The 13,588-nt window shown below is 39.3% G+C and overlaps 1 protein-coding gene across 6 annotated transcripts; it reads right to left on the bottom strand.

Moving 5' to 3' along the window:
* Positions 1-45: 45 nt before the first annotated feature.
* LOC147147484 (interleukin-1 beta-like) lies at positions 46-11,056 on the bottom strand. Of its 6 annotated transcripts, XM_086031748.1 has the most exons (7): positions 10,953-11,056; positions 10,374-10,581; positions 9,386-9,547; positions 8,858-9,164; positions 7,023-7,147; positions 3,239-5,509; positions 2,322-2,468 (listed from the first exon to the last, which is right to left on the bottom strand). In XM_086031748.1, exons 2-6 carry the CDS (start codon positions 10,579-10,581, stop codon positions 4,371-4,373), a joined length of 1,941 nt encoding a protein of 646 aa, XP_085887874.1. In that variant the 5' UTR covers positions 10,953-11,056; the 3' UTR covers positions 2,322-2,468; positions 3,239-4,370. The 6 variants fall into 6 exon arrangements, with proteins under 6 accessions (XP_085887873.1, XP_085887874.1, XP_085887870.1 ...); XM_086031747.1 differs by lacking the exons at positions 8,858-9,164; positions 9,386-9,547; positions 10,374-10,581; positions 10,953-11,056 and adding an exon at positions 46-1,643 and having other exon boundaries at positions 2,202-2,403; positions 5,305-5,311; positions 5,398-5,509; positions 7,023-7,209; XM_086031744.1 differs by lacking the exons at positions 8,858-9,164; positions 9,386-9,547; positions 10,374-10,581; positions 10,953-11,056 and having other exon boundaries at positions 3,239-3,445; positions 4,361-5,509; positions 7,135-7,242.
* Positions 11,057-13,588: the final 2,532 nt, after the last annotated feature.

Genomic DNA, 13,588 nt, shown 5'->3' with positions numbered 1-13,588 from the left:
CACGAAAAAAATCCTTGTTAGGAAAAGTCAATGTTATATTTATTGAGAAAAGTGATATTACTTGAACTTTATCGTTATTTATTTTCTAAAAAAAAGAAATTATAAGAAAAATCTGTTAAAAAAAGGGATTTTTGAGAATAAATCATTTTCTGTGAGTCACTCCTGAGCACTGTGTCAGCAGCCTGTTTACAGTTTGTTTTATTTCTTTCTCTTTTATTGTATTTTGCATCTATTTGCTCATTTTTTGCTCCAAAATGCATTGTTAGAATACACTATAAAACCTGTGCATTCCATTTTGGCAACTTTCTCAGTCATTCATCTCTTTGGGGAAACATACACAGTCTGAGAAAAGTTAGCTTAGCAACTAGCTAGTGTACTTCAGGGCAACGGCTCAAGAAGAAGAAGAAAAAGAGCTGCAAAGAAGTCAGAATCCAAATTGTTTTTACAGTAAAGACAAAACATACGTAGATAAAGACAATGTCATATGTAATAAAAATCAGTGAAAGAAGTATATGTTTTGGAGGCCGGGGCATCATTTGGGGGAAGGCCGTCAAATATTTACTGTCCCTTCTTGTGTGTTTTCATGTGTACAGTCAAACTGTTCTTATGAGCGTAGCTTTCGCCACAGATTGAGCAACTGTAGGGTTTTTCTCCTGTGTGTATTCTCATGTGTGTGACCAAGTGTGACTTGAGAGAGAATGTTTTATTACACAGCGAGCAAGCGTAAGGTCTTTCTCCTGTGTGTACTCTCATGTGTGAGCTCATGTAATCCTTTCGAGAGAATGTCTTGCCACAAAGTGAGCAACGATAGGGTTTTTCCCCAGTGTGCGTTCTCATGTGTTTCACCTCGTGCGACTTGTGAGCGAATCGTTTACCGCACAATGAGCACTGAAACGGTTTTTCTCCAGTGTGCGTTCTCATGTGCGATACTACATGTGACTTGTGAGAGAAGGTTTTACCGCACAAGGAGCAATTGAACATTTTTTCTCCTGTGTGTGTTCTCATGTGCGATATCAGATATGGCTTTTGAGAGAAGGTTTTACCGCAAGTTGCGCAACTAAAGGGTTTTTCTCTCCCATGTATTTTCAAGTGTGATTCCACATGTTCCTTACGAGAGAATGTTGTACCACAAACTGAGCAAGGAAAGGGTTTTTCTCCTGTGTGTGTTCTCATGTGTGAGTCCAGGTGTGGCTTTTGAGAGAAGGTTTTGCCACAAGTTGAGCAACTGTAGGGTTTTTCCCCAGTGTGCGTTCTCATGTGTCTTATCAAATATTGTTTGGCAAAACCTTTACCGCAAACAGAGCAGGTGACGCGTTTTTTACTCGTTTGTGAAGTTTCCTTGTTGCTAAGAGCTGTCTCCTCGTCTGAGCATTTCGACAGTTTGCCGTCACCTTGACGTTCTTCTGTGTCGTCACTGTCTGACAGTGGAGGTAAGAGGTGGTGTGGTGGTGGTCCTCCACAGCGGTCTCCACTTGGACTGTCATAATCAAGCTGCGACCACTCGGATTGCTCGTCTTCACTCTTCACCACGACGACCGTCAGTGGGAACTTGCTGACATCAGCCTCCTCCTCTTCCTCTTTAATGTAGAGGGGGTGTGGACCCACCTGCTCCAAATTGGAGCTCCCTCCGTGATGCTGGACGTCTGCAAGACATGAACCCATTAAATTGCAGTCCTGTCCCTCAAACAACCCCCCCACGACTTAACCATTCATGGTAAGGAGGTGAGATGTAGAACAGGTTCTAAATTTGTTCTTACAGCTGAAATTTAGAGTGCGCATAGGTACAAAAAAAAAATCAATGAATGAATAAGATTTATTGTCATTGCACAGGTGTACAGCAACGAAATTCAATAAAGAGCACAACCCGTCCAAGAGACACAAAAATCCAGTGACCAACAGAGAGCGACTGAATGGAGAAGTCTGACTAGTCGCCACTTCCAGCGCTCCGCTATTTCTTAGCTAAAAAAAAGGAACAGTTGCGCACGCCTGTCACACGCACACCAGTAAGAAATGTGTGTTCATAGAATCCCACCTGCCCTAAACTCCCACGCTCGTGCACGTCTAGCAAATCAGGGGTCCGATGTATATTAAAACAATAGCAATTACAAAAAAAACATACTGTATAAAGACCAATTCCTGTTGTGCATTATTTGGTCACTTGAGGGCAGTGTGGTGCACACATGGAGATAAACATTCCTTACCATCGTCACCTTGGCAGTGTATGTCGCTCCTCAAAGGTTCTTGTGTTTGGTCATGATGGGACAGTGGAGCCAAGAGGTTGTCTGGTGGTCCTCCAAGGTGGTCTCCACTCAGACTGTGACCACCAAGCTGCTGCCACTCCGACGCGTTGTCGTCATCGTCTTCAGTCTTCACCACGACGACGGTCAGCGTTGTGACGTTGGCCTCCTCCGCTTCATTATTCCCAAAAGGGTGTTTGGGATGGCGGCAGCCAATCGGCTGCAGGACATCTGAGAGACACAAGCGGCATACATTTGAACCTCCAAATACAATCTGGTTGGCTTCGAAGTTCCACCACTCTCTGTATCCAAAACTGTGGCTGTGATGGGAATCATGCACTCATTCCTTGCGCCATAATAATTATACATTTTTAAAAATGGGATTTTGTTTTTTACTGTGTAATACATAGTTCATGCCATAATTTTGGAACACTTGAAGAGACACTTAACGAGACTCATCAGCAAGCTCTGCAAGAGCCTGATCATTTGAATCAGGTGTGTTGGAGGAGGGAAACATCAGGATAGTGGCCCTCGAAGACTGCAGTTTGAGACCTGTGGTTTGAACTGTTAATATAAGCAAATAAAAATAGTGAGGGTTCACTGTACAAATGTAAATTATTATTACACTTTACTGTTATTACGATCATTACTATTATAAAGGAAGGCTTTGTCACGTGACGACTGAGTAGTATTCCTATTGGCTAGTTAGAAAATCAAGACAAAACAAGGTGGTAGAGGTCTAATTAGTTACTACGATCCAAATCTGTACGTATCGCCGATAACCAAAAACGACACTCGCACTATTACTCAACGAAAACGACGGCCATGAATGTAAAGAATCGCTTTTGCCAACTAATACACTACGCGACCATTTGGTAAGAGGACGGACATCTCTCCTTACATGACCGCTGCTCGTGTTTAGTACACGAGCTTTTTTTTTCTTTCCATTATTATCGAGCGAAAATGTGTTAAATGAGCAAGGAGAAAACAAGTGAACGCACCTTGGGGAATTTGAGTGGAGGAAACTGTTGCCCGTTGTCGCTCGAGCCGCTCCCTTGCTCGACAAAGTTGATTTTTGTCCATACTCATGTTTTCTGTTGGAGTGATTTCGCTCCTTCCCTCTTGCCGTGGAGTCACCAACTTCCGTCTTTTTCTTCTTCGGTGGTGCTTTGGCAGATGCGAACGCAGTCATGACGTACGGCCGCCATCTTGTGGCGGATTTGAAAGAAAATATTATGAATTATAATTATTGGCAATCAGACAAAATAAACGAAAAAAGTACCACAATAGAATGAGCATAATGATGTAGTATTACGCTGAAAGTGCCATCCCTTGAGATTTTTTTTTTAAATCCGCTTTTTAGAGAAGGTACTAATTGTTGTCTTTATCAAGAAAGCGGTATTACAAGAATGTGATTCACTTCTGGATACTGAGTCAACAGTCTGTTGCCGTTCCTTTTATTTCTTCCACTTTTATTGTATTTTCCACCCCTTTCCTCAATATAAAGACAGTGTCAGTTTAGTCGCAAGCCTTCATGTTGGACGACTGATTTAAGAAAACCATTTTTTTAAACTAAAATTGAATCATTTATTCATGTCTGGTTTTATGTACAATTGTATACCATTTTGTTTGCTTTGTTGAGATGAGATCTTTGGGAAACCTACATCATATGATAAGCAATGAGCTAAAAATCAGAGTAGTGATAGAGTACACGCAGGAAAAAAAGGGTCTGCAGGGAGGTCATAATCCAAATGGTTTTTACAGCAAAGAATAACATAACAAATGACATATTTTTAATTCAGTGGGAAGAATATGTGGTCTGCTTCAGATTGCCTTCTTTTTTGTACTTGTATGTACCTATAATTTGTAAAATTGTTTTATTTCCTTTGTATAGTTGTATTTTATTGTATTACAAATTAATCCTAAATCAAAGTGAGTTGTTTGTGTTTCACTTTCAACTTAAATTCTCTTTTCAAATTGACTATTCTACCTTTTTTCAGACAGAAACAAAATGTTTTTCTTTACAATGATCTGCCATTGGTTAAATGGAAATCTTATGTATGAAAAGTACTGATGGTACCGGTTACTTGGTATCGGTTTTCACCCCCCCCCCTATCACTTACTGTCAACCTTTTATTCTTGGCCTTTGTTGTGGGTTTGCATGTGTGCAGTCAAATTAGCCCTGAGTGTGTAGCGTTCACCACACTCGTAGCAACTAAAGGGTTTGTCTCCTGTGTGCATTGTCATATGTGAGTCCACATGTTCCTTTTGTGAGAAAGTTTGACGACAAAGTGAACAACTCAAAGGTTTCTCCCCTGCGTGTCTTCTCATGTGCACCACCAGGTTTGACTTGTGCGAGAATGTTTTGGCACATAGTGAGCATCTGAAGGGTTTTTCTCCCGTGTGCATTTTCAGGTGAGATTTCACATGCTCCTTACGAGAGAATGTTTTGCCACAAAAAGGGCAAGGGAAGGGTTTTTCACCAGTGTGTGTTCTCATGTGCGATACCAGATATGGCTTTTGAGAGAAGGTTTTACCACAAGTTGAGCAACTGTAGGGTTTTTCTCCTGTGTGTATTCTCATATGTGATTCCATATTTTCCTTTTGAGAGAATGTTTTACCACAAAAGGAGCAAGTAAAGGGTTTTTCCCCTGTGTGTGTTCGCATGTGCGATTCCAAATGCGGCTTTTGAGAGAAGGTTTTACCACAAGTTGAGCAAGTGAAGGGTTTTTCGCCTGTGTGCGTTCTCATGTGCGTCATCATATGTTGCTTTTTGGCAAAACCTTTACCACAAAGTGAGCAGGTAAAAAGTTTTTGACGTGTTTGTGGAGTTTCCTTGCTGCCAAGCGTTTCTTTATCAGAGCATTTCGACGGCTTGTCGTCAGCGTCACGGTCTGCATCGCTCTTCAAAGGTGCGTCCATGTCGTCACTATCTGACAGCGGAGCTAAGAGGTTGTGTGGTGGTGGTCCTCCATCATGATGAAGATGTGACCGTTCAGGTGGTTCATCTTTGTTGTCTTCGCTCTCCATGGCGACACCAGTGGATGGCAACTTGCTGATGTCAGACTCCTCCTCTTCCTCTTTAATGTCGAGCGGTTGAGGACGCTCCTCTTCTTCTTTAACATGGAGGCTTTCTGGCTCCTCTTTAACCAGCTGGGACTCTGGATCCTGCTCTTCTTCTTTAACACAGGAAGGCTGCGGATCCTCCGATTCCTCTTTAACGTGGGGGTGCTCTCGACATTCCTGCTGAAGTCCAATCAGCTGCTGGACATCTGCAGGACACGAGCAACAGTTTGGACGAGACCAAGTCTAAAATCAGGTGTCATCATTGCTAAAGCCTCCGGGTTCATGTTCCTCCATGTCGTTGCTGTTCAAATGTCAGGTTTTTGTGATGCAAACAATACGACCAAGATAATTGATTTCAAAACTTTTTGGGGGAAAAATACACCGCAACGACAGACAGCGACGCTGACCAATAAGTACCTTCTGCGCATGCGTCAGATGTAATACGCCTCCATACCATTGGTGGCGGTAGAGTCAGTATTCATCATCGTTAGAAAAAGCCAACCGGAAAGCTATTGGCGGGGGGCATAGTATAAAAACGTAAACAATGCGTTCCGCTAAATTTTTTGCTCACGATGAAGACCCACGTGAAGCAAACCCTCACACTCTTGACACAGTATCGTACTATACTTACCTGTACATTGCCAACCTTCGCTTTTGAAGATCAAGGCGGAATTCTGAAAGCTTTCCATCGCTTACTGTTTATCCGCATTTGTCACGTTAGCTAGCTAACAGCCAATCAGAGTGACCAAATGTCACGAATGACGCCGATTCAACATACCGACACGCCCACCATACTCTTCCCGATGGGATCTGATGTTACGACGGTATTGGCTACATCAATCAGACGGCGCAATCCGACACCCCGGCGCTTATTGATGTCCGATTGGTCTATCTACACCTTAAGAGTATTGTTACTTTAGGGTCATACGACTCAAGTAAAAGTAAAAAGTACTCCTACATAAAAATTGTTGAGAAAGAGCAAGTAAGTATTTGCAGTGGAAAAACTACTGAAGTTCTTTTTTTTAATCAAAGCATGACTTCAAATAGACAAGAATACAAAATGTGAACGTGTAAATTTAAATGACATAACATAAATGTTTTTATTAATAAAATAACGTAAATTGGGGCAAATGGTGTCATAAAAATGTCTTAAATTGATTTTACACTCATGAAACAGCACAATAAGATCACCCAGGCAGATATTATGAAGCAATTACTTCTGTTGTTTTTATCTACGTTTCACCAAATTTGCCACTTATGCAAAGTATAAGTATGCAAGAAATAATAAATTAATGAAAAATAAAGTATGTTTCTACTGAAGAAAAAGTAGAAAACATTTTGACAATTTATCACAAAAATACAAAGATAAATATATCAGTCACTGTGGCGCATTATAGTACCCACCTCTGCCTACAACCTGTACAACTCCATTTTAAAATAAATGAATATTTTGAAAATATAATGTGGTTGCACAAGTGCGCACACCCTACTATAACACCCTAATATGGCTGTGTCCACATAACCGAATCGAATTCAACTCATATTTAATAGACATACTAGGGCCACCAGTTCAAGTTCCTCTGGTTAAAATCAAATCAAGTTCAGATATTGTCGTAGGCTTTTACCATTTCTTTTTTGCTTGTTTTTGAACATTTGGTATTTCTCTTTTTTACTTCTCACAAACGCAAGAATGAGCTAGCATAAGACGAGTGAACGCACCTTGAACAATTTGAGTGGAGGTAATTGCGTCCCGTTGTCCCTCGCTCTCCATTTTTGATCGACAAAGTTCATTTTCTGACATTTTAGTGTTGCAATGATAAAACAACTTCACCCTCGCGCTTTGTCTTGTTTTCTTGAGTCGACGCTGGTTTCCGCATTTTCTTCTTCTTCTGTGGTGGTTTTACAGCAGCTAAAGCAGCCATGACACAGAATGGGCGCCATCTTGCGGCCTTACTGGCGACCGGAAGTTTGACATTAATACATTTCAATAAAGAAACGTTTTTGTTTTTTTAAGAGACGCGTATTATGAGAGAAAATGCCTATTAATAGGATGTTTTCCTCCCTGAAAAATACCATCACTTTAAAAAATATGATAAAAAAACATACATTTTTTTAAAGGATTTTTTTAATGTGCGTTTTATTAAGACTGATGTCGTGAGAATAAAGGCAAGAATAAACCTTTCAGAAAAAATATTTTAAAAGCTCATTTTTAAAGGAAAAAAAAGCATTTTTTTCAAGATTCATAATATTAAATAAGCTTATATTTGAAAGTGCTATTACCGGAATGTTGTATATTTTCAAGAAAAAAAAGGGATAATTACTGTAAGAACGTGTTTGCCTGAGAATGAGACAGATTATTCAAGATTTGTGTTTGTCACACGTTGCTCGTGGAACATGGTCTTCGTTCAATGTAAACTATATTGATTAGTGCAAATAAATAAATCAATACTAATCCCAAAGGGTGCGGTAGAGCAAATTACCGCCTGCGGCAGTACTGACCACAGCTGAGAGCTGAGGACAAAAAAAATAGCTGCGAATTGGGTCAGAATCTAAATTGACTTTATAGCAAAGAATCAACTGTAAATACAAACGACTTGCGGTGGGACATGTGTGTTTTATCCTGCTTTTGTACAGTTTAATTAACACACGATGTCCACTATTTCAGAACACACTGTTGGGTCTGGAAGTATTTGGACAACAACACTTTGACACACATCACTTTCTAGGTAGCTAACTAAAACATGACTAAATCATCCCATGATACCATGTATTTCCTTGGAGAAAACATTTAATCACATACTGTGCAATCAAAAGATTTTCCTTCCATGTGGCTTATCATGTGTTTTATATGTCAGTCCGGACCGGTGGATGGATGGATGGATGGATGAGTCCATAAAGGCGCAAGGTGAGTTCCACACTGTCACACTTTATTACATCACGAAAAACAAGTGCGAAAATATAAATACATGGTTCCTTTTTCAAATATGTATGCATAAGCAAATAAATAAATAAATACATGCAATAAATACTTATATAAATATGTAAATATGAAGGAAAGGATGTCGTATAAATACTCTTCTTTCAATCATGCAGACAGGCATGTGCACATGTAGCACGCATTTTTCCTTCATTCCATCACTATTGTAAAAGATGAAAATTACCCTCTCGATTCGTCCCTCTAATAGATATTTCCAACTGAGTTGTACATGTAGTAGTGGGAAAAAAGTTTTAAAAGATTTACAGTGGCCTCATTTTTGTGTGTCACAGGCACCTGCCATTTGTGTAGACTTTTTATATCCATTGTATCTTTCCTACACCTCCTTTGTTGATAGCTGCATTGTTGAATAACATAAATAAATACATACTGCTGTTTTTTTAAATTGTATGTGCAACAAGTGCCCTTTTTTGGGCCTTGAGCATCTGCCCCCAGAATGATTGTAAACGTGTTAGTTAACAGATGCTACTTTTGCTGCTTGTTCCCCCTCTTTTCCATTTAAGAACATTTTTAGCTCTGCCTGTGGATATGGAAGGTGACATATCGGTTGGCGGAGCGCTGGCACATCTCCACGGGCATGTGATCCTCCTCAGCTGTGCTGATGAACCATTTGGGGAAGAGCGCTGACGCCAGGGTGCTGAGGCTGACGCCCGAGTCGCGCTTGTAGAAGAGGAAGCGCAGCATGTCACTGTCTGAGGCCACGCCCATCAGACTCTGCCTGTTCTCCACTGGCTCCAGGTGCAGGATGGGCCTGTCGCCCTCCTTGTGGCACGACAGGTACAGGTTGGTGCCCTTGATGCCCAGGGCCACTGGTCGGGCTTCCGTGTTGGGGGACGGGTGCACATAGGTGGACATGTTGAGGTGCACTGCAATGCAGAACAGAGCATATTAGACGGTTGCAACCAGGCCGCAGTAATATTGGTCGTTTCGTGTAGAGGATAAAGAATATATGCCAGCGAGTATTCTTGTATTGTCCCTCCATATGTGTTGCTGCACTGTTTGTGTTCCATAATGTGGTACTTTAAGTGTTATGGCAACCTCGTGTGTGTTTGTTTGTCAGTGTGTCTATTTGTGTGTGCGTCCACACCTTTGCGGTGACTGTTTCCTCCCTGCAGCATGACGGCGTGCAGTTCCATGCTGTCTCTGAGCAGCACCAGACTTTTCTTCTGGGTGTCACTCACGCTGCACTCGTACTGGCCCGTCCGGATGAAGTGATTCCCCGGAGCTTGCCCCTCAGGCATGTGGAACACTGAAAGCAAGAAACACCTACGGTAAGCCTGGGAAACATTGATAACTTTTGTCTTTTCGACTTCAAATTTTACTTAGACGTGCTAATTTCTTTGGTACACGGCAGGTTTCTAATAGTTTGGGATTTTTCATCACAGTTAGTTTTGATTTAATTTTGATTTGTGTTTTTCAAAATGTAGTTAGTTTTAATTCGTTTTTAGAGCATGAATGTTTGTTTTCGTTTTTTCGAAAATGCTTCGTTTCAATTGAGTTTTTATTAGGTTGAGTATTGGTTTTATTGTTTTTAGTATAGAGCGTTTTTCGTATGCACGACAAAAAAAGTCAAAATAACTGTTGTTTAAAGGGAAGTCAAGTCACAAATTTTCTTTGCAACAATATGTTCTACGTGCCCGCATTCGTGTTACTTTGGTATTCTGATTAATATTGTGAATTAAGAAGAAAAATCCACCCGTTTTTATCCATTTTTTTGGGATGGCAATTTTGCTTTGCATGGAGTCAACAGGAAGTTACTGTACAAGACAAAATGGCCGCTCCCTGAGATGGATAAAAACAGGTAGATTATTCTTCTTTATTGATCTTCTACAAACTAAATATTAATCAAAATACCCTGTTTAGACTAGTGGGGGCACATACAACACAATTATTGTGAAGAAAGGTTTTGACTTGACTTCAGCTTTACTACTGCAATGTCAATGCTGGTTCCATTAGCCCACCTATGGTATTTTGCATTGTGTGTTAGCATCAAGCTAGCAGGCTCTCAAAAGACACTTTGGTAAAATACGTACACAAGGTGTCCGTATGAATTAAATGTACAGTGTAAGACGTACCTTCAACAATGTCGTCCATCATGATGTTGAGGAAGTTTTCGCCGTTGAATTCACTCCCGAGGGCCGTCTCGGTGCGGCTGCCCTTTAACCTTTCCATAGCGACCACCAGGTTGACCACCTGCCTCATGGTCAGGGGGTGATAGGAGACCTCCAGGTTCAATCCCACGGGCAGTTTGGGGCTCACGGGGCATCTCGTCTCTGCGGCCATCTTTTCATAGAGGATTCACATGTTGTTATATATTGTACTGTATGTACACTTCCAATGTGCCAAGGAGTCTTGCTGATTTTCTTCACATCATATGTAAAGTATAATATTCTCGTGATAAATTACCAAGCATGTATAGCTGTCAACAGACTGATGATTTATTGGTACATGTCATTTTTTGCTACATACAAAGCTGTTGACCATTCTTGTTGCTGTTGATGTTCACATTCCCATGATCAGTATTGTATTTTGTTTTCATATTGTCTATTTATTAGTACAGTACCCTGTATGTATAGTTTTGTTTCATATAATGCTGCTGACTAATTTTGCTGCTTTTTCCCTTACACTAAAAGAATCAAATCAAAGTACTGTACCTTGTTTTGGTGTGTAGTAGTAGTAGTAGTAGTAGTAGTAGTAGTAGTTCTCTGGTAGGAGCGCTCAGCTATGTTGTTTCTGTGGTTGTGCTAGCGTGTCAAGACCTGAGCGCTTTTATGCAGGTTTAGTACACCAGAGGAATTTCCCCCTAGACACAAAGGAAGTGGGATGGTCCATGATCACGACGTCATGCCGCCGTGACACAATACTGTAATGTTAAGGTAAATGTGTGGGATGGTGAAACCTGAGAGGATGTAAATTGATAGCATCTACTAATCTTATCCTGAATCCCGAATCAAAGAGGGAGTTTAAGGAAATGGAAATTACAGTAACATAAAATTCATACATTAATTAATTGCAAAAATAAATGTAGTTAAATGTAATCATTGCATCTCCAATAAAAGACAATTCGGTACATAGCTCGGAGAAATAGCTGTATAAAAATGGGTGGATTTTGCTACTTAATTCATATTCCACGAATTCCGTGCTCGGACTAGTTTGGCCACATATAACGTATTACTGTCAAAAACATTTTTGACTTGAGTTCCGCTTTAAAATAAAATAGATAAATCTCATAATATTTTGACCTTTTCTGTTGAAAAATGTGACTTGAAATATTTATTTTTTTCCTCCAAGAACATCCAAGCTTTTCATGTAATATTCCTTTTCTTATTTCCTTGAATTTTAGACTTTTTAACTCAATTTATTTTTAGATCATATTTTTTGACTGTTGGTGACAAAAATACAGTTTTTCAGACTGACCTCTTGTACTTCCGCATACTGAGAGTTGAGGTTCTTTTGATGTAAGTAAAAATTCCATCTGTTGGCGTTGCGTAAGCTTGGCTGTTTACAATTTCGCCACCAAGAAGTAAAACATGACACTGAACATTTTTTCCATCCAGAGATATTTCATTTGTTTTGTGCTGACACCTGGATGTGGTCTGAGGGCTTGGTTATGTAAGAAGTCTGATGGTTTGAAATGATACCTTGCACAAAAACCAATGGATTATGAGGGCCATGCTGCAACAAAGAAATTTTTAAAATTAGATTTTTCTAAACACTTATTTTCACACAAAAGGTGAATTAAGTGGTTCCTTTGACAACAAAGTCATTTTTTAACTGATGTTTTAAAGATAAAGGAAACAGCATTTTTTAAAATTCAGACCCTAAGTCACGTCATATTTTTTTATGTCATAATCTTAAACAATTCATTCATAATGATTTCATTTTTTGCAATAAAAAGAATCATTACACATTCCATAAATTGTATTTTGTCTAGAAAAAGAGTAATATTACGAAAATAGTTACATTGTTCTCTGAGTAAAAAAAAAAGTTGTCTCTTTAAAATAAACATTTAAAGCTGGCATCTGTATTTTTTTGTACATAAAAAGTTTCAAGGTCTTACAAGAGTGAAGTGATATTCTTTCAAGAAAACAAAAACCATTTTAATTTAAAAAAATGAACAACGTAACGACATTGAAGTATTTTTTTAAACCTATAATCACAGTAATTCGCAAAGAAAGTCATAAACATTTGAATTGTGAGCCAGAATGATTTGGTTTTTTTTGGGGGGGGGGAGTCAGATTTAAAAAAAAAAGTTATTATATGAAAAGAATTTGGAAAGTTTTGACTTTACTCCAGTAACACCGTGACTTGTTTTATCAAACAACCCTGCTAAATATTTAATATGCATTTTTTTAGTTTGTCTCTGTAAATTTGCACTGAGTAATAATATTTAGGTAGAATGTAGTGAATCAAACCCGCTTGGGCAACAGGGAGGCAGTTATGCAGACACTAACAAAGAAGAATAGACTTCATATTCTACTACGACTGTAGGTGACTCTAATAATAAGTGTCATTTTTTATGGAGGATAAAGAATATATGCCTGTGAGCATTATTATTTTATTTAAATGTGTATCTATGTATATGTCTAAATAAGTAGCTCTTCCATTTGTGTTCAAATATTGGCTGCTTCAAAAACTCCAAATATCAATGTTGAGTTTGAAACAGCATGTAATTTTTTTTTTATTTTTTAAAATTTTTTTTTAGCATTAAAGAGGAAGTCAACGCAAACATTTTTTTTCAAGAATATGTTCTATGCAAGCCCACTAGTTGAAACAGGGCATTCTGATAAATATTGCGTTTGTGGAGTAAGTGTTAATCCACTCGTTTTTAGCCATCTCTGGGGGCGGCCATTTTGTCTTCTGTTGACTGAAAATGACATCACAACTGCTCACAATGACCAATCCCCGCTCGGATTCAGAAAATAGGTCAGCCATGAGTGGTCGTTGTCAGCAGTTGTGATGTGAATTTCAGTTGACAGAGGACAAAATGGCCGCCCCCAGAGATGGCTAAAAACGAGTGCCTTTTGCTGCTTAATTTATATTCCACAAACACAAAATTAACTGGTGTGCCTGCTGGGAACATATTCTTGAAAAAAATATGTTTGGGTTGACTTCCGCTTTAAGATAAGCGGAATGGCAGAATTTAGGATTTTTTATTGAGAATTCTTTTAAGAAAGAAGAATTTTTATTTAGTCAGAAAGTGTTTTTGCATTAATAAGTGAACCAATACGATTTCCTTTCATACATGGTCAGTCCTAAAAGTTGGTAACCGCCTCACCAAGCGCCGGGC

The sequence above is a fragment of the Filicampus tigris genome, chromosome 5 (genome assembly GCF_054856515.1).
Source record: "Filicampus tigris isolate MCC_2025a chromosome 5, RoL_Ftig_1.0, whole genome shotgun sequence".
NCBI classification, from domain to species: domain Eukaryota; kingdom Metazoa; phylum Chordata; class Actinopteri; order Syngnathiformes; family Syngnathidae; genus Filicampus; species Filicampus tigris.
Note: the sequence above shows the minus strand (reverse complement) of the source record. Positions and strands in the feature narration are given on the sequence as shown.